The 20189-nt window shown below is 43.2% G+C and overlaps 1 protein-coding gene across 1 annotated transcript in view; it reads left to right on the forward strand.

The window, feature by feature from the left end:
• Window positions 1–12290: 12290 nt before the first annotated feature.
• Window positions 12291–20189, forward strand: part of ATXN7L1 (ataxin 7 like 1) — a 91781-nt gene continuing 83882 nt past the window's right edge. The window contains exons 1-3 of the mRNA XM_033161417.1: window positions 12291–12426; window positions 13175–13243; window positions 15436–15498. Coding sequence (XP_033017308.1) covers window positions 12312–12426; window positions 13175–13243; window positions 15436–15498 — 247 coding nt within the window. The 5' untranslated portion in view covers window positions 12291–12311. The remainder of the gene's footprint in view (window positions 12427–13174; window positions 13244–15435; window positions 15499–20189) is intronic.

Raw genomic sequence — 20189 nt, forward strand, 5'->3', positions numbered from 1 at the left:
AGGAGGAGGAGGGCAGATTTTAGAAAGTTTACAGGTAGCCAGAATTAAAAGCCTCCTTTCAATCTTAAACATGGAGGGATTCACATGGCAAAAACTGGGAATGGAAGATATGGTTCTATCAAGACATGCTTACAGAATCACTTTTATTTATGCTTATCATTATTATAGCTTTCAAAAAGACTTTTGATGGTTCTTATAAGCAGTATTTAATGCCAACAGGATAAATAAAATCTATAATATTAATTTGGGGTATTGGAATGTTGGATAATCTCAATGCTGAGTTTATGTACTGCTGGTGGCAATGGGCAAATGTAATAAATAAGAGAATTTATGGTTTTTTTGTATATTTTATACCACTGTATCTATTTCTTCTATTTATGGAGTATATGAAGGATCTTGTAGATGAAGGAAGTACTTTTGGGGAAAAAACAGTGGTAGAATAGAGATTCCCCAAAACAGACATACCAGTACATACATATATTTGTATTCCACCTTTCCATAATTCAAACCATGCTCAAGGTGGCTGACAACATGAAAAAAATGCATGTTGTATTTCATAATTTAAAGCAGTGTTTTTCAACCATTGTTCCGCGGCACACTAGTGTGCCGCAAGATGTTGCCTGGTGTGCCGTGGGAAAAATTGAAAAATTCAAGAGAATTACTTTATATACAGTCAATATAGGCACAGAGTTAAATTTTTTAACATTTTCTAATGGTGGTGTGCCTTGTGATTTTTTTCATGAAACAAGTGTGCCTTTGCCCAAAAAAGGTTGAAAAACACTGATTTAAAGTAATGGATGTATTCCCCCCCCCCCATTTAAACGGTTATACAAATACAGCCTAACCATGGTTCACTCAATCAGTGGCGGAGGAAGGGGGTGCGGTAGGGGTTGTGACAAAATGCTGGGCAGCACTCACTGCGGGGCCTGCAGCACGTCTGGGAGAGACACGGCTGCCCAAACGGTCCACCTGCCACCTCCCCCTCAGCTGTAGGACAGCTGGGTGGGAGGAGGCAGGTAGACTCTTTGGAGCCCCTGTGGAGCGTCCTGCCCCAGCTGGCCTCACCCCACGTGTGGCTGGCCCCGCCCCCGGGCTCCGCCTCAGGCACCCGATCAGCTTGCTCCGCCACTGCACTTAATGCCTCTTATCAGTGGTATTAGGCAAGAACCTCAGTGCTTTATAATACAGGCGGTGGATGGGAAGAGTATTCTAATAGTCCACAAGTCTCATTAACAAGGCTTCCCCTAAAGAATGCTTAGAACTGTAGTTTATTGAAGTTGCTGGGAATTGTAGCTGTTACCAGTAAACTACACTTGCCTCATACCAATCCAGATCAGTGGTCCATGATGGACCGTCCATCTAGCTTGTTGTTGTTGTTGTTGTTTCCTCATAGGACTAAATCTGAGAGATCAAGTATAGGTATAGCTTAATTTTAGAATGTACAATTTAGAATTTAGATATCTTCTGTTCCTCAAGATTCCCTCCCCCCTTTCTTGCAACTCTTTCCATATTCTTTGTTGAATCTGAATTCTAGGTTTGGGCTAGAAAGATTGTAGGACTTGAATATAAGCAAGGATCCAACCAGAGAATTTGAAAAGAGGCCCTAGACGCAGCTAGACATGCCCTGTAGAAAGGTCAAACAAAGAACTCCAGGGATAGAGCTCTTGGCTTCCTTTCTTAAATGTGAACTTAGAGAATCATGCTGCCTTTAAATTGCCACATGTCTATCTACCGGTAAGCGCTTCTTCATGGATGAATAAATTTAATAGAGGTACGTCTTCGCACTATTCACAGAAGTGATAATTTTTATTACATTCTTGATCAAACATGACAGTCCAAATTAACCCAGCATATAGTAGGTAACAAGCCTTGGTGTTTGTTCTGATCCTGCTGTTCTTTAAATTTAACAAGATGTGTATTCTCTCTTCCTCTCTCCACCAGAACAGACAGTGAAAGGGAAAGTAGCAAAATTGAACATCAGAACTTGCTGTGCAGAATTCTCCCCGACACATGGACCTGATCTGTGCCCTGAGAAGAGATTTATGCTGTGAGCAATTAGATCTGGATTTATCTTGACATACAAGAAAGGCAACTAAACACATTTGGCAGGCTGCAGTACTTACAGTTTATTTACTGACTCGTTTACATACCGCTGTATAATTGCTCAGCCTCCTGAGCTGATGAGATTGGCAAATACACAAATGTCTATTTGAAGTAGCAAATGGCACAAAGGAAACAGAGTTGCTTAAATAGGTTTACAGTGTGAGGTTTCTATGTACAGAAGCTCATGCCTAAGTTTTCAATGATGTTATGTTCCCAGAAGGAAATAAAATAAAAGCTTGGTCTGACATTAGTAGTGTTTAACAGCATTGTAGCACTGCTGGATTTTTTTAATGATGATGATGATGAAGAAAACAACTTTACAGTGACAGCAGAGATCTGGTTCCCAGAATGTGTTATCTCTTCATTCTTTGGCAAGGAACAGCTTTTCCTGCTTTATTAAGTGGGTTTCCTCCATACATGATCTGAACCCATGTCTACTAAGAAGTAAGTCCTTACTTACTCCCAGGTAAATGGGGTCAGGATCACAGCCTATATTTTTCACTCCTTGCAAAGAAGATTACATCAGAGGTTTTATAATGGATAAAATGTTCCTGGAATAACAAACAAAAATTGTCTCCAGTCTTCCAGGTAAATGATTACACTACTCTATGATGTACAGTACAAGCCTTTGGCAAATGCTGGAGGTACACTTCCTTCACCTTGGCTTTCAACACCTGAAATGGGTGTTTTCAGGGCCCACCCTATTCTTGTGAATGTAACAATTTAAGTGTTTTTTATTCTGAATTTTAACATTGTCATAACCCACTCTGAGACCTGCTCATGAAGAATGGGTAATAATAATAATAATAATAATAATAATAATAATAATAATGTGCATTTTGTGCATAATTTTTTAAATCTCAAACTGATGTGGGATATGATGCAAACATAAGCTTGGAAAAATGAGGATCTTAGAGAAACTGACGGATTCTTCTATCTCTTGTTATAAATCAGATTCAGAAGCAGCATGCTACTGACCAGCTGCTGAGGAACAAGAGCAGGAGAACCTGATATTTTATCTGATTCACCAGAGCTCTTTTTATGTGTGACTTGATAACTGAGGAATGAGCTTTTGGAAAGTGGAAGCATCAAGCCACTGCCAGATGCAGATGGGAAAGTATCTCAGGAACATAAGCCAGTGGATGGACAGAGCAGAAAAGAGCTGGCTAACCAGATTCACTAATAGCACAGCGTTGCTTCTGATGGTTCTTGCTTGCTTGTGTAAGAAAGAAAGGGGTCAAGTCTTATACAAAGCAATGGGGCATTTTCCAGTCTGCATTGCGCCACTTCTCCACTTAATTTCTGTTTTCTAGAAGATCTGTGCAAGGGTTGAGAGAATGAATCTGTGCTGTTCATGGGGCTGAAGGAGGAGGAAAACTGAGACTGAAGCACCAGTTGACAAAGTGGGGTGTAGACTGGGATCAGCAAGACCCTACGTTTTACAGTACTTGGAAGCAACTAGAGCACTTTGTTTATAGTCCTACTTTAATCTTCTATCTTCAGGAGGCTGCCATGACATGTCTGAAAGGTGTCCCTGCCTTCTTTGTATGTTCATCACTTTACGGCTTTGTAGCATGCTCTCAAAATATTTACTGAATGATTAGTTCTAACAGTAAGTGCTGCTATGGCATTATAGAAGTCTTTGTGATCTCTCAGCCTGCCCTGTAGTAGCACTTGCACAAAATTTCCATCCTACAGGTACATGTCCTTTACTATATCACCACTGCTTTCCTGAAGCAGTTTCAATATTTACCTAGAGATGGAGCAATCTACTGTTGTTCAGGATTATTGAGCAAAACTAAGAGTCAATAATCTCTTTCCACTATGCAAATCTGTTCAAAGAAAAATGCAGAGTAAATTCAAGAAAGAAAAGTGGAAATACATTATAGCAAATAGAAGAGAATTGGAAATCTCTGTGTCTAAATGACATTTTGTAAATCAATCTGTGCTACACATACTGCCAAACAGAATAAATACACTTTGACACAAGAAGGTGTCAAGCCTTCCCAGCTACAGAAGTATGGATATAGTATTGTATTTAGAGAAGGACAATGAGACTCAAGTTCAAATCCCTCAAGGGTTGACTTAGTTGGGATATAGGGGGTATGTTGGGGTGAGCATTAATTTTGGAATGAATAAGAAACTCAACTAAATGGGGCCCATTCTATTAACTTTTCATTTCTTCTAAAATGAATGAGTAATAAATGTTACGAATGGGTACTGGTTTCAGTGTATGTGTGAGAAAGAGACTGTATCCTCAGCAGCCCCTCCCCCATTGCCTCTACACTAGCCTCTTGGGAGATAAGAGGCACTGCTGGCTGGTCACTTTCTATGCTTGTTCCCAATGTAGATCTTTCTTCCTCCCTTGTTCCTCATGTAGATCTTCACTCACCCCTTCTTCCCTGGTGGGGAAGCACCATTTTGTGGTTTGCGTCAGGTGCTAAACTGTTTGGTGCTGGCCATGGTGAGGTTCATGCTATTTCTGACACAAACATTATTTTTGTATAGGAACATGTGTGTGTGTGTGTGTGTGTGTGTGAAGGGGATTAGCCCCACAATTGTAGAATATAAACATTAATCCTTTGTCAAACAGCCGAGAGAAAGTCTAGTTAGGGCACAAATTTATGCTGAAGCTCCATTAAACAAAATGGGTATTTGTTGCTTTAAACACACAGCTCTTTCATAGAAAAAACTGAACTGAGATACTATCATACCTTCAAAAAATAAGTTATTTGAACAAACAGAGAAAGTGACATTTTTGTGACAATTGGGCTCTGAAACATATTTATAAGCAAGTGGTGGGCTTTTGAATAAACATGCTCAGGACCATGCCTTGTGTTGTTTTGCACACATTTTTCATTTTTCCTTCTTATTAATAAGAATCCCTGAAGGGAAACTGCAGGAATCCAATTCTTAACCTGATTATGAAAAAAAAGGGGGGGGAAATCACCATCGAGGGATTCCATGATAGATTCCATGACGTGACAGATTCCATGGGGTCATCCACACAGCACCTGAAAATCCGTTTTCTATTTTCAATTTGTCCTCTGCTGACCTCTGCAGGTCCGCTGTACCTGATCATATTGTACACAAATAACAAAACTGGGGCTGTGCATCTCTGCCACAGAACTCTAGAGAAAACTAGAACTAGGTTGCCTTAGAGCTAGGGAATATCGCCATCTAGTGCTATAAGGCAGTGTTTTTCAACCACTGTTCCGCGGCACACTAGTGTGCCGCGAGATGTTGCCTAGTGTGCCGTGGGAAAAATTGAAAAATTACTTTATATATAGTCAATATAGGCAAAGAGTTAATTTTTTTAACATTTTCTAATGGTGGTGTGCCTCGTGATTTTTTTCATGAAACAAGTGTGCCTTTGCCCAAAAAAGGTTGAAAAACACTGCTATAAGGAATTCTCACTTCCTAGGCCAAGAGAATTGTGCAATTCTGCAACATATCACATTAGCATTGCAGCACATATAGTATATTTTGCTGTGAAGAGAAGGAAAGTGCTGGAGGAGAAAGCATAAAATCCCAAGACACACTTCTGATCTCTTAATACTGTAATAGGGAAGCCAGAGAATATTCAGAACCTTCAGAGCTTTCAATGAGTGAGGATATAACAAGGCAGGTGCAGATTCCTGTGCCCGTTCATTCCCTGCTTCTATCATCTACCTATCCCTATGAGCTGGAGGAAATATGTAGGAGAAAGAACACCTGCCTTGACTGCTCCTGCCTTGTGAGACGTACACCCACACACACTCTTCAATCATATTATAAGGACAGCTTACAATAACATATTAAAAACACAATAAAATAAGCTTAAAACAACAACAGCAGCATTAAAACAAAATGTGGAGCCATAATGCAGGTCAACCAAAGTTAAAACACTTGGGGAAACAAACAAGTATTTGCCTGGCATGGGAACAAATTTAAGTGGGTGCCCACTAAACCTCTCTGATGGAAGCATTCGAAAGCTGGGGTACCATCCTGAAAATGCCCTTTCCCATGTAACCACCCACTGTACCTTAGACAGTGGGGAAACCAAAAAGAAGGACCTCTGACTGATAGACAGACACATGAGAGGCAATCCCTCATTTATATGAGTGTTCACCAGCTTTGAATTGGGCAACTCTCTTTAACCAAACTGCTATTTCAATTTTTACTGAAGTGCTGCAGTCAAGGTCATCAGTTTAATTATCCTTTATCTCAGTGCCGGTGCTATCATCAGGCCAAGTAGGCAGCTGCCTAGGGCACAGACCTCAGAGGGGCGCAGTATGGACCTTTGAGGGGCACAGTTTTATACCAATCACTGGTAGGTTTTTATAGCTTTTAAATTTCTGGTACTATTTTACTTTATTTAATATTCTGAATGCAGTTTCTCAAAGCTCAAACTTATAAAAACTAACATGTTGCAAAAGGGACTAGGTGGCTTGGCAACTACCAGTATATCAGCTGAAGATGCCCAAGCATCAGCACTTGACCTGAAGGAATTGGTGACAGAATTTACAAAGGAAAAGGCAGGCAAAGTGAGAATTTGATGGGCTTGAAATTGGAACTTTAAAGAAATTTAAATTTTAACATCACAAATCACAAGACTATTCAAACTTATTTGTGTGCTAAAACATTTTATTTTGCATTTGAGAAAGATATTCAAAGTCTGTTGTACAGGCAACAACCATTTTTCATGTGGCGTTTCTGTTCCCGGCCTCCGCGTGTGTCGACAGAGTGCATGTGAGTGCACATAAGCCTGCCCTGCCCCACCCTCATTCTTCCCTCTTCCGGGTCCCTATGCATTGGTGATCACCTGTCAATTGGACATGCCTAAAATGGTCACCACCTCTTTTACTTATTATTGCAATTTAAAATAAATTCAGAAGTTTCAAGTTTTGTGCTTTTCATTTTTTTCTACATTTTTGAAAACTGGTGTTAGCCTTTCTTTGGAGGGGTACAAATAGTCTTGCCTAGGGTACAAAATAGCCTGGTACTGACACTGCTTGATATCCATATTACAGATGAGAAGCTGAAGTCAACAAGTGACTTGTCCATGGCACAGTCTGACAACGTACACATTAGTGGTTTGAAACACAGTAAGGTCGTCCCCCCACCCCCCATGTTTCAAGTCACATTCTTATGTTGCTCAACACCAGAGAGGGAGGGGGATGTATTCACCTGATGCACATGACCTGATTTGTTTCCCTAAGCTAAACTCTAATTCAATGAAGCTGTCATCTACACATGCACAACTGCCTGAAATGCACACACCTTAGCTTAACCACAGCTTATTTTTTCAAATTGGATGGAAGCTGGTCTAAGGGAAAGCACATCAAACAGGAGTATTTCTCAAGAAGCTATAGCAGGCATAGGCAAACTTGGCCCTCCAGATGTTTTGGGACTACAACTCCCATCATCCCTAGTTAACAGGACCAGTGATCAGGGATGATGGGAGTTGTAGTCCCAAAACATCTGGAGGGCCAAGTTTGCCTATGCCTGAGCTATAGGATATGGCAAACATCATGTGTACTTCGCTGGAGCCAGAGTAAACAATGATGTGTACATAGTCTCTGTTTATGGTTGAGCTGAGATTTTAACTAGGGATTTCAAGTTCATCTGCTTGAACTGCTACACCTTATAAGCATGTTCTGGCTTGGGCATGTCCTCTCCCCGCATTTTATCATGGACTAGGGCAATTATGCTTCAAAGACTCTTCCTTTCAGTATTTAAATAATTCTTCCCTCCTGTGTGAGTTGGGCTAATAGGACTGGGGGTTTTCCTGGTTCTTCCTGTGCATTGTGTACCGCCATCCATTCCTTTTGGGGAGTCAATATGGTTTTATACTTTACCAGAAATGTGGTTGTCAATCTTCCCTGAGACTCAGGAAATGCTAGCAGACAAATAATGCTAATTCCTGAGTAAGCCTCATACTGATTTTAAAGAGACAATAGATTATCTTCCTGCAGAATTACATCTGTGCTCATCTGTCCATACTGTTATAAACTGTTCATTTTATCAGGACAGAAGAATGAAAGCCAGCTCCACTAGTAACCCCTCTGATTCCTTGCAATGCAAAACAGGTGTCAAAAATGGTTGAGTGTTTGCACTTCGTTCGTTTTCTGAATCCACTAAGAAAAGCTTTGGGCAGAAAACAGCATCCAATTTTGAAAAGGTAAACTCTCTCCAGTCTGCCATGCCTGAAGGCAAAACTAAAATCACAGCTCATTCTTTTTAGAATGCTACAGCTGTAGTGCACAGTCTGAGCAGGGACTCCACACAGTGTTAGCTCATTTTAATGGGGCAGCGATTAAGTTTCGCACTGCTAGGGTAAGAAAAGGCAAAGCGTCTCTGTCAGGCTCCAGCTGACCTCAGCTTCAGCAAAACCTGAAATGTTTGTATGTGACTAAAATATCTAATTGATTGCACTCAGAAAACATCATATATGTTACAGAAAGACTTGTTTTATGTTGAAATCACAGTCCATATTAACAAAGGCAAATTCTGATATTGGAGAGTTGAGAGAAATCATGTTTTCCTACCACAGCTTTAGCCTGGAGACAAGGAGCTGAAGGGAGAAAGAGGGTCTGTTGCCAGTGCTGTGCATATTCACCCCACCTTTGCCTCTAGTAAACAAGACTTGCAGTTTCTGCAATGTTTCAAAGCCCTGTTTGAGCAGAAACCAAACCAAAAGAAATATGAATGTGTATATTAAGAGTAATATGGAATGGACATTGTCTTACTACTATATTTTTCTGCAGAAATTTTTTCTATAATGAATGGATAAAATGCCAGGTCAAACTGGTTAATTTCAAATTAACCTTTTAGGTGATTACCATTAGGAAACATAGCACACACAGGCTATTTTAAAATTTAAAAGCACTCATAACCCAAATAGCATTTATTTGTATGGGAAGACAAATCACATCCCAGCTCCTCACCCACACAAACATGTGAAGCATCAATAGAGATGACAGAAGTGGCAAATAGCCCCTTGTGCTGGTGGGGCAAATAAAGGGAAGGAAATGCCAAAGTGGCAGTGGCAACTTCCTGTAGGAAGTGTTTATCCAGACCTTGTTTCCTGATGGACATTACCAAGCACTCTGAAAGTGTTGCCTGGAAGATAACAGTGTTAAGAAAATTTTCCAAAATGCATAAGCAGCAGGCATTTATGCATTTCTTTATCTATTTTTCTGTACTGTCCCTGCTAAATTTGTTGTCATTTTCAAATGCTGTATTGGTCAATCAGCAAATAAACAACAAGCAACAACAACAACAACAACAACAGTGTGTTAAGCTGCATATGAAATTAGTCAGATCCTTCAGCAAATACAGCAAGAAAAGAGTTGTCACAACCAAATGCACAGCCAATGCAATTTAGGATGTCTCTCATCTCCTCTAAGTCCCACAAAATCAAGATATAAATGTCCATTCAAAAGGCATATCCATTCAAAAGCTATAGTCACAAAGTATTTGTCAGCAGAATAGCCAAACTCATACCTGTGCTTCTGTTCCACATGATGAAAAGTTTCAATAAATCTGTGCCATAGGACATAAAATCTGTCTGGAGTTTTCTTGCCTGAGTCTTTCTCTCAGACGCTAATATATCCCATGCACTGCAATATCACAAGTCTAAATCTAAACCCTCCAGTACAGTATCTTCCATTTTTGTGCAATGGCCAGTTGAGAAGGTTATGCGTGGGGGAAATAGAAGAAGGTGGGGGCGAGAAAGACAGCAGACAAAGAGGAGTAAATATTTAACACGGGTTAAAAGACTTGGGGAGAGTAACTCCAGAAAATCAGTCTCTAGGAGAGAAATGGTTTACAAATAAGGAAAGCCCAGTATGAAAGAGACTGGGCTCAGATGCAGTCCAGCAGTGGTCAACAGAAAATGCAGTAGGAGCAAAAGTTGCCGCAAACTACAATATTAAGTTTCCATTCCCAAAAGCTGGTAAATCCTACTGCTCTTTGCTTCTGAAGATAAAACTCACAAAAACAAAACAAAACCAACATAGCTTTTCCTTCCAGTACATCTTAATAATCAGGCCCTGACTGATTTTCAGTATCACAGAGAAAATAAATTATCTCAAACCAAATCTGCAAGAGACTCCAGTCAGTGAACCACCAAAAATTCACCAAGCTCTACCGGTAACAGGTCAAACCCCACCCTTCCTCTGCCTGTTGACCTGGTGCTTCCTATGTAAACTGCTGCAGTCTAATTCTCAACACATTTTCATCCACTGCCATGATTACTTAACTGACCACTTCAGAGCATTTTCAAAATGACATTGGAATTTCGGGATGGTAGCTCCGGCCTGCTTCAAAAGAAAAAGAAGAAAAACACACTATTTTTTTTAAAGTGTGATTTTGTTGCCAAGTGTAAAGACCTCTCCCAAGTCAAACCACTACGTTGGCAGCATCAGAGTGACCTCAACTGGGTCTGGGCACAAGCCTAGAGAGCTTGTCTGGGGGTCCTGGGCTGCCCAGACAGCAAGACCCCCCTCTCAGCCTCACTGATGTGGTCCAAAGGAAAGCAGAGCAAGGCATTTGGTACCAGCTTGGCTGCTGGAGTTGCCAGAAGTTCACAGCTCCACCCAACCGCCTTAGGGACTCCTTAGCCTGTTATTCTCCTGAAGATGTCCTGCAAGGCAGTGGAAGTTTAGGAACAGACTTTTCCTTCTCTTAAATGGGCTGCCTTCCCAGGTGGACGAAACCCCAGGAGCTGATTTGTTGATTCATTCAAATTTGTATACCCGCAGGTCTCAGGGAGGTTCATGGGATGAAATCACAATATAAAAACACAAAATGCAGAATCAAAATAAAATCAGGAACAGCCCAATAAGTCCCGCCCCCCAAAAAACTCGCATTTTAAAAGGACATTGTAGGTCAATATTAATGAAAAAATAACAACCCCTTACCATGGCGGGGGGGGGGGAACGACAAGGAGGGGCAGCTGCCCCCCCTCCCCAATCAAGTCAATCAATACTTAACTGAGGTTCTGTGTCCTCCCCCCCCAAAAAAAACCCATAAATCCTGGCTATGCCCATGCCCCTCCCTCCATCCAGACTGCGTTTTACCTTCATCCCCGTCCATAGGGAAACCCAAAACCACGCCAGCAAGGAAGCGCTCCGAAGAAGCGGACTCTCCCCTTACTCCAGAGAGCTCCCATCTCCCTGCAGGGAACCCTCCACTCTCCCGGCGTCGGGATGATATTCTGAAACCCGGAGGAGCAGCACGCCTCTCTGTCTGGCCAGCCTCCTGCGATGAGGGGAGGCTCAAGTTCGGCCAACACCTCCAGAGGCACTGATCCCTCCCTGCTGTGAAGCGAGAGCGAGAGCTGCGCCGCCTGAGGAAAACTTTCGTCGGCCCCCCCCCCTCCCACCCGCGAGGCGACGCGGCGCGCGCTGGGTTTCGGTTGTGTGTTGTTCTTTTTTTTTTTTTTTGACAGGTGTCTCTCTTCCCGCTTCCCTCACGGAGGGCGAGAAACGCCGAGCACCCAAGACGCGCCTTTTTACTCCCGTAAGGGACAGAAGCTGAGGCGGGCGAAGGAGCCTCGTCCGTCCACGACCCTCCCTTCCTCCCCCTTGCTCTCTCTGTCACCCCCCAATAACGAACCCACTTGCTCCGAGCCCCACCTGTCAAGCTTAGTCCTCTCAGCGTGGTTCTCCAAAGCGGAGCCACCTGAGGAGGAGGTAGAGATTCCAGCCGGTGCCTCCTCTCATCCCCTGGGCCCGACCGGGGGGGGGGGTCTTCTAGTCGCGCATTGGACTGCGCGGGTCGGTTGGAGTACCCTCCTCGCAACTCTTACGACGGTTCTCCTCACACCCTGCTCGTTACCCGCGCCCCGCGCGCCCGCTCTTCGTGGATTCGGGAGGGAGGAGGCGGCCCTCTTCAGGGCACCGGCTTCGCCTCCTCGCACCGCGCCTGCGCGGCGGCAGCAGCCGGGGAGCCCGATCTGATAGGGAAAGCCAGGGCTGACACTACCCCCGTGTGGGCGGCGGAACGTCCCGAGGATGACGTGCGGCGTTCTCGAACCCCGTGTCTCGCTCGCTGGCTCCTCGCTCGCCTGTGCCGAAGGGAACGGGGGAAAGAAGCGGCGAGGAGGGAGGAGGAGCGGCGGCGGCGGCGGCGGCAGGAGCGGCGCGGAGGAGGAGACGGAGACGGAGGAAGAGGAGGAGGAGGAGGAGGAAGATTCTTGCAGGAGGAGCGGCGGCGGCGCCATGGCGGCCCTGGAGCGGCCCGTGCCCAGTCCCGAGGCGTTCCTGGGCCAGCCCTGGGCCGCCTGGGTCCGGGAGGCCGCCCTTCCGCACACGCATTGCGCCGCCCCCCCGCACAGTAAGGGCGCCCGCCTCACACAAGGACCGGCCAGGCGGGGCGGCGGGTGGGGTGGGGGGCACGCGGAGGCGCCCCTCTCCCCGGACGCGCACATGCGATGCAGCCGAGCGGGGTGGATGCGAGCGAGCAAGCAAGCAAGCGAGGGAGCTTGCATGCCCTGCCACCTCTTCTTCTCCTTCTCCTTCTCCTCCTCCTCTTCTCACCCAGCACACCCCCCAACCCATTGCATTGCACTTGCCTTGCATTGCACAGACCCCCCATGGCACTGGGGTTTGCTCCCGCCCCCGTCACCCAGTTGCATGGAGACCCACCCACCCAGCCACCTCCATCCATCCATCCATCCATGTGTGCGGGTTGTGCACTGTGCCCGGCCGGTGCTGTCCTGCTGGGCACCTCCGGCTGTATGAGAGAGAGGAGGAAGATGCTGTCTGGGTGGCTGTCTGTCAGAGGGAGGGGGGAGGGGCAGGAGAATGCCGTTGCATTTGGGGAGGGGGTGGGGGGCCCCCCGAACTGGTCCAGGGTGCTGCTGTGTGAGGGCTGGGTGTGAAATGAGGAGGCAGGAAGGATGCTTGTTGCCTGGTTGAAGCCTGCCTGGGGGATGCTTCTGCCCGGCAGATGCAGCGATTGTTGCATCTTGCCTTTTTTTGCAGCCGCTGGCTAGCGGAGCACCCTTTAACTCTTTAGCGCTCTCGTCGGATATAGCGGTCTCTGCCTCTGCTCTCCCTTGACTTTTGCTTCTCTTCTGCAGGTTTAGAGCTAGAAGATGCTGGAAAAGAGGGTGGAAAAAGCAGGGAGGTGATGAGGCTTAATAAAGAAGGTAAGGAAGGGGCCAGGGGTCTGACCATATGTTATTGTACCGTGCTCTCCGTGTGGCTCTGGTTATAGAGCTCATGGTGTTTTTTTTTGTATGGCTAGGGTTTTACAGCCATGTGGAGCATGTTGAATCTAACAACAAATAAGGCTTATTGGGCCTATGTGTTGAGATAGTTCCATGTATGAACATTCAGTACTTGCATGGTTCTCTTCAGCTTTTGTTTTATAAGAAACTGGCTATCCCATTATTAATTTGAGACAGTGCTGTGTTTTAAATATGCAAGTAAGTACACACTTATATCTGTTCATCTGCGTCCAGGCTAGTCAGCTTTTCATATTCTTTTTACTAACTTATTCTGTAGCTGAAAAGGCAACAGCTGAATGAAACAATCATAGTTTTACTTTTAGTGTTGCTGAAAACAGGTCTGTCATAATAACCAGATGTTGGATCAATATTCAACATAAGCTTTGATTTTCATGATGATAAAGGTGTTGGTGCACGGAGTTGCAGTGCGTAGTGAGTATTTGAGTTAAGTTTTGGGCAACTTTTCAAAATAAATGAGCATTTTTGACATTTGTAAAGAAGCATACATAAATTGTAATTCGGAGAATTGTTAATATGGCACCAGGTTTGTGAACATGTGTGCAGATTACAAGTGAGTGAAGTTGGCAAACAAGCCTATACTTTCTGTCAAGGAAGGAACTTATGACTGCAGACAGTTCATATTGACAGATTTGTTTTGTAATGTGATCTGTAGACTTACCAGCAATCATTTGTGAGATTTTATGTACATTGGAGAAGCTGCGTGGGTTCATGATGGCACGAGCCAGGGTTTGACACACTCTTTTAGCAGAACTGAAACTAACTAGTGTGTATGTTGTAGAAAAACACTGTATTTCTGGAACTGGATAGGACAAGCTAATGGCTAGAACCTGTTAACTAATGTGCTGAGACAATACTTCATCAAGATCAGGCATATAGATTCCAGGACCATTGAAGGGGGGTAGCTCATTCTGCCATGCTGGTGCAGGTGCCAAACTCTGCCCCAAGCACAGAAGCAGGATGAGCCATGGATTTCTCTTTTTCCACTCTACTGAGCTGTGCAAGGGCTATTTTTTTTTTAAGTGGACGTGTGGGAATGAGTGAGAATAAGGTTAATAGCTTTTTAAGTAGCACCTGTCAGCATACTCCTAAGTGTTTTTACTCAGAGGTAAAGCTATAAACCTAATTGTATCTACTCAGAAGTAAGTCCTCTTGAATTTACTGGGGCTCCCTGTCAGGTAAATGCAGGTAAGGATTATAATCTTAGTTCTGCTGATGGTGTCCATAAGATGACATTCTAAGGGCACATTTATATTAGCACTTAATTGGGAGTCAGCCCCATTAAATATTGTGAGGGTTACATTCCCAGGCTTGCTCACCGCATGCCATTTATTTGCCCTGAAGCCAAGAACAGTGGTGTAACTCTATTATACCTTTTTGAGTTTTTGTGGTATTAAGAGGCTTTAGGAAGGGGCATCAATGCTCCACCAGCAGATTAGGATATATAATTATTTACCTTGAAAGAAAAATTCAACTTCTAGCATACATCAGCTTCTAATAAATCTTAACACAAGTCTAGGACCAATATTATTAATTATTTTCAGTATCACAAGCATACGTTTGGGGGATGGTGAGGGTTTTATAACATTTTATAGTAATTGCTGTTGCCAGGATATATGATAAATTCAAATTAATCCCCCTCCCAAATTATATCAGACTGAGCTGAAAATTCTCTCATGATAACTGCCTCCAGATGTACCTCAGAAAATTCCGTTGTAGAACCACCTGGTCCTTAGTGTGGTCCATAGGAGGACACTTGAACTGTAGTATAAACATTTCAGGCTAAAAATGTTCTTTTTAAAATAGTGTTAAATATGTCTCCTTGTGCAAATCCTCGCATATTTTTTACTGAACTTACTTCCCAAGAAGTGTGCTGTGCGGTTGCTTTGAATTGCTTGATGACCCTGAATATGAAGATTAATCTAATATTTTGATAACTGAGATAATACAGTAGAAGGGAAGACCGAGAACTTAGTGGATGAATGTATTTTGCACTAGTTTGTATATAGACAGGGTCATTGAATTTGCCGCAGTTTCAACTCCTGTATGGCGTGGGTCTTTAAAAACAGTAGGTTTTTGTTTATTTGTTGTAGGGTTCATTCAAGATGCGCTACTTCCTGAAGCAGCTTTTCTGCATGAATCTAGTGAACTGAGAGGTACGCCCCAGGGATATTCCTTGACATTGCAAAAGCCCTTGGATCACATTCTGCTGTAATGGCTCCCCTAAAAATATTGTTGCTTCTGCGATGAAACTGGCCCCTCCATAGTTATTTCTTAGGGAGGTGGAAACTTTCTGCTTTTAAAACACAGTGCAATTACTAAATTCAAATTAAACCATGTTGTGATGTAAACATAACATATTAAAAGTTTATTTTTAGCTGTAGTCTTTTCCTAGCTTATTTTAGGCACCCCCTTTGTCGGGCCTAAACTGAAAAGTTTCCTTTCTCCACAATATAATCTGCTGCAACCTGTAGGCTGTTGTTTTCGTTGTTTGTAAGTGATGGTAGCTTTTTGAAAAGGGGTTGTTGTTGTTTGCTTAAATGTTGATTGCGCTTGATTAGTTTAGTTTTTACCTGAATAGTTTAGCCAAGGAATCTATGTGAGAACAAAGAAAAGTGTTTGGCTGGCAAAGTTCTGTTGCTGGGGTCCCCCCACACCAATGTTAAGCATTTATTTTAAATTGATTGTTTTTATGTTTTTGCTGTGATTTTAATTAGTGTTAGCCGCCCTGAGCCCAGTTTTTGGCTGGGAAAGGCGGGGTATAAATAAAAATTTATTATTATTATTATTATTATTATTATTATTATTATTATTATGTGTGAGAGAGCAGAGTAATGCCATGTTTTCTGATACCACACTGTCATAGCTGTTGATGTACCTCATTGTAGGCATTTGCTTGCTAAAGAAACATGCCTTCAGGCTGAGCCGTTGAATGATGTGCATGAAGGTCCAGTTGTCAAAGTGAGCTTTGGTTATACTTGTTGTTTGGTTGGAGGATAACTTTAATTAATAATCCACAGTATTGGATAAGTGAGGCTTTCAAATTGAGAACTACTCTTTGTACTCTCTTAACATCTAACATTGTGGCACTAGGCTCTCTCAGCATCAGAAGGGTAGCAGAAGACTGCCGAGACACAGCTAGAAAAGAAATACTACCGGGATGTGTGGGCAACTTTGCTTGGCTATCTTGCAGTTTATCTAGCAGCTTACTGTAATATCAATTTCTGGGGGTCAGGTCCCCAGATCCCAGAACAGCACCAGATGCTGTCCATTTGACATCTTGATCTTATGGCGATATTTAGCAGCTATAAAGTGCTTTCAGAGCACACTTCACGTCAGTTCTCAGCGAACTGAGGATTTCATTTTATTACGGATATCTTCATATGGCAAGTGGTAGGATGCTGAGAAATACTGCCTTCACTTGAACTAGGGGCCTACTGGCTTACGTTCTTGGGCTGCGTTCTGATGCACATTTATTTGAACACAATGGGATTTAATTATGAGTAAACATGCACAGGACTTCCTCGTTAGCAGTCATTCATCGTTAGTTATTTTTCACAGTCTGGGGAAACAAACCCATTTTGAAGGTGGCAGGGAGTACAGTGGTACCTTGGTTTACAACCGCAATCCATTCCGGAGGTCCATTTGTAACCCAAGGCGTGCTTTCGCCAATGGGGCCTCCCCCCCAAAAAATCGTTCGTAATCCAAAAAAAACAAAACGGGTTGTAATCCAAAAAATGTTTGCAAACAAGGACATGCACTTCTGGGTTTGACGTGTTTGTAATCCAAAACGTATGCAAACCAGACTCTTTGCAAACCAAGGTTCCACTGTACAGTATTTTGTTTAGTCTCTTCTGCTCAGGACTAGTGTTGTGCTGCCACTTAGTGAGGCAGGGTAAGGCAGGTGTGTGTGTGGGGGGGGGGTGAGCTGGGGCTCCGCGAGCACACTGGCAGAGCCAGTCCAGTACTCACACCTGCGCAGCCTCAACCTTGCAGCCATGCTGCCTCACCCCTGCCCTACTAAGTGGTAGTGGTTTTTCTGTTGGTTGGGAGGATCACGGAGTGATGCCTCCTGCTCTTGCTTCTGCTTGTACGCTGATGTTATCACACACCACAAGGGACACTGCCTGTCAGTCTTAGGGCTCAGAGTTCTGACTTGGTAGCAAATGTGTGAGGTCCATGTGGCTTGGCTGTCAGTACAGTCTAGAGAGCAAGGATAGGCTGGTTTGGATAAACTTTGATAAAACAGAGGCACTGAATTGCGCATTTCTGCTTTAGTAAAGAGTTGCTCGGATTCGAATTATACCACATCAGGGTATATATAATAGTCCTTTCAAAATATTTATTTAAGACATTTACATACCACTAAATTATTTGAATTTCTGAGTTGTGTATATAAAAACAATCCATGGAAAATGGGACAATAAAACAACACCCAAATAATCATAAAATTGAAGTAGTATCTTGACTGGGTGTTCTTTTTTTTTTAAGCAGACCATATGCTTGAATATATTGTAGTAAAAATATGTTGCTGCACAACATTGAAATGTATTATAATAGTTTAAATATTAAATGTTTTTCTTGCATTAGAGAATCCAGAGCTTTGTTCTTTTGGGAAATAAAGCTTGGGGAACAGAGACCTCATCCCAAGAGCATTGTGTGCTTAAGTCTCTTCGATACAAACGTAATCTGTGCACAGAATTTGCTTGTTTCAGTGCGATAGAATATGGACTGGCTAATATGTGGAAATAACTCGTGTGTGTGTGTATGTGTGTGTGTGTGTAAGTGATCTACTCAGATAAGCAGTGTTATGGTGGAGGAACTATGGGTCCTGAAAGATTACAGTAGCTACTTCATTGAAAAGTAACTCTCTGTTTCTTGCCCATCTGCTCCTGGGAAGAAGCCACTATGTACCTTCTGTAAGTACCACTTCTGATGTTAACACAACTCACATGAGTACACCACCTGCATGAGCAGCTTTTGCAGTCAGTTGCAATGCGGGGAAAAGTGATACTTGGCATGTATATAGCACTTTGAAATGTTCAAACTAGTAGGAAGGGTCATTGTTTAGGAGAGCTTTGCATACAACTGTTCCCAGGTTCGATCCCTGGCACCTTTAGGTAGGGCTGGGAGAGATCATGCCTTAAATCATGTCAGTGGTCCAGTTCACATGTACCACTAAGCCAAACCATGGCTAAGCATGAACACATGCTCTGAAGTTACAGTAAAAATTGCAGCTGCTTTGGTGCTCCCTCGTTGTCTTGTTACCTGGAGCTAAGCCATAGTTTGGCTTAGCATTACATGCAAACTGAGCCATCGCAGACGGTACTGACCAAGAAGGCACACTGATCTTTGAGTAAGGGAGCTTCCAGTGTTCTTGTAGTACAGGCAATCCTTGTTTGGTGAAGGGGTTCGGCTCCAAACCTCTGCCCATGTAAGCCTGCTCCACCCCTTTTCATGACGTCTTTATGACGTTTTGGGGCTACTTCGGAGTTCTGAGCTGTGCGCATCTGTGTGATCATGCGTTATTCGGAGTTGCCTGTAATCCTTACACTGTTATCTTTGGCCACCTCCAGCTGACCCGCTTATTGAACATTTCATACTGATTTGTTTGCACAAGGTTTGTCGGGAGGTCAGATGGTGTTGGCTATTTATTGAGTATTCGTTCTGATTTGTTTTCAGAGAGGTTAGACAATGTTCTGTCAAGTAAGTGCTATCTCCCGCTTTCCAATCCTTTTTCCTGTCACTTTTCTTACAGCATAAAGTCCAGTGAGGTGGTGGTGGTGGCTACAGACGGATTTGTTCTGCAAGAACACTGAATCAACTTTAATCATGTAACCTGAATTTCTAGGTGTGATTGAATCCCACCTGAAAACGGCAGCAGTCTGGAAGCACCCTTATAAATCATTACAATCATGTTAGGTCTGACAGTATTATTCCTATATTTTAGATGATGGGGTGGAGGCTGAAAACAATGACTTGTTGTCTAGGGTTGCCTTCATAAGTTTCAGGAGTGGGCTCTGTCCCTTCCCTTAGCCATCATGCCGCACAACAGTGTGTGTGAATCAACTCTTGCATTGTGGTGTTTTGCAGCAATACTTTTACTAAGTGCATATGGGTTGTTGTTGTTGTTGTTGTTGTTGTTAGTTGTTAGGGAATTGGATCATGAATAAAAATAAATCTTTCTCACCTAGGTGATTCTTTGGAGTGAAGCTTGCCAACACAAGGAAACCTTGCATATGTGTCATAGCGTAAGGCAGGGTAGTGGTGATATGATTTAGGATTAGGGTTAGGTTTAGCTGTGCATTTGCTGTATTTGTAGCACTTCACTTGAGAAATTCTTTTGACTCGGCATGGATATTGTTACTGAACCTCTGTGTCTGGAGTGGCAGAAACTGGCTCGTTGGCTTTGATGCTGTGAGTGGGGGAACCAAATAGGCATCTCCTGCTGGCTTCTTCAAGGCTGGAAGAGCTTGATTGATCTTTGTAAAACATCTTGAAAAAGAAGAAAGTAGTTCAGATCTGTGTTGGAGGGAAAATTCTAATGTATTTTTCCAGCATGTTGCATGTCATTTATTGGGGGGCCTAGATCTCCCAAGATCAACCTGGCCCTTATAATACGCAAGTACACTGTGTGAATAAATTCTCATTATTTGAAGTTAGAGAGAGAGAGAGGCTGAGGCTGTCTACTTTCCCTAATAGACTTGAGCAGAATAATTGCTCTTTGTCGTTCCCTTTTTCTTGAACAATGCTATTTCATCTGCTACTTTAAGAAAATTTAGGTTTGCAGACTATTGGTTGGTTTGCACATAGCGCAAATCATGGCTAAGTGTGAATGTGTGAGATT

This window comes from Lacerta agilis, chromosome 10 (genome assembly GCF_009819535.1).
Source record: "Lacerta agilis isolate rLacAgi1 chromosome 10, rLacAgi1.pri, whole genome shotgun sequence".
Taxonomy (NCBI): Eukaryota; Metazoa; Chordata; class Lepidosauria; order Squamata; family Lacertidae; genus Lacerta; species Lacerta agilis.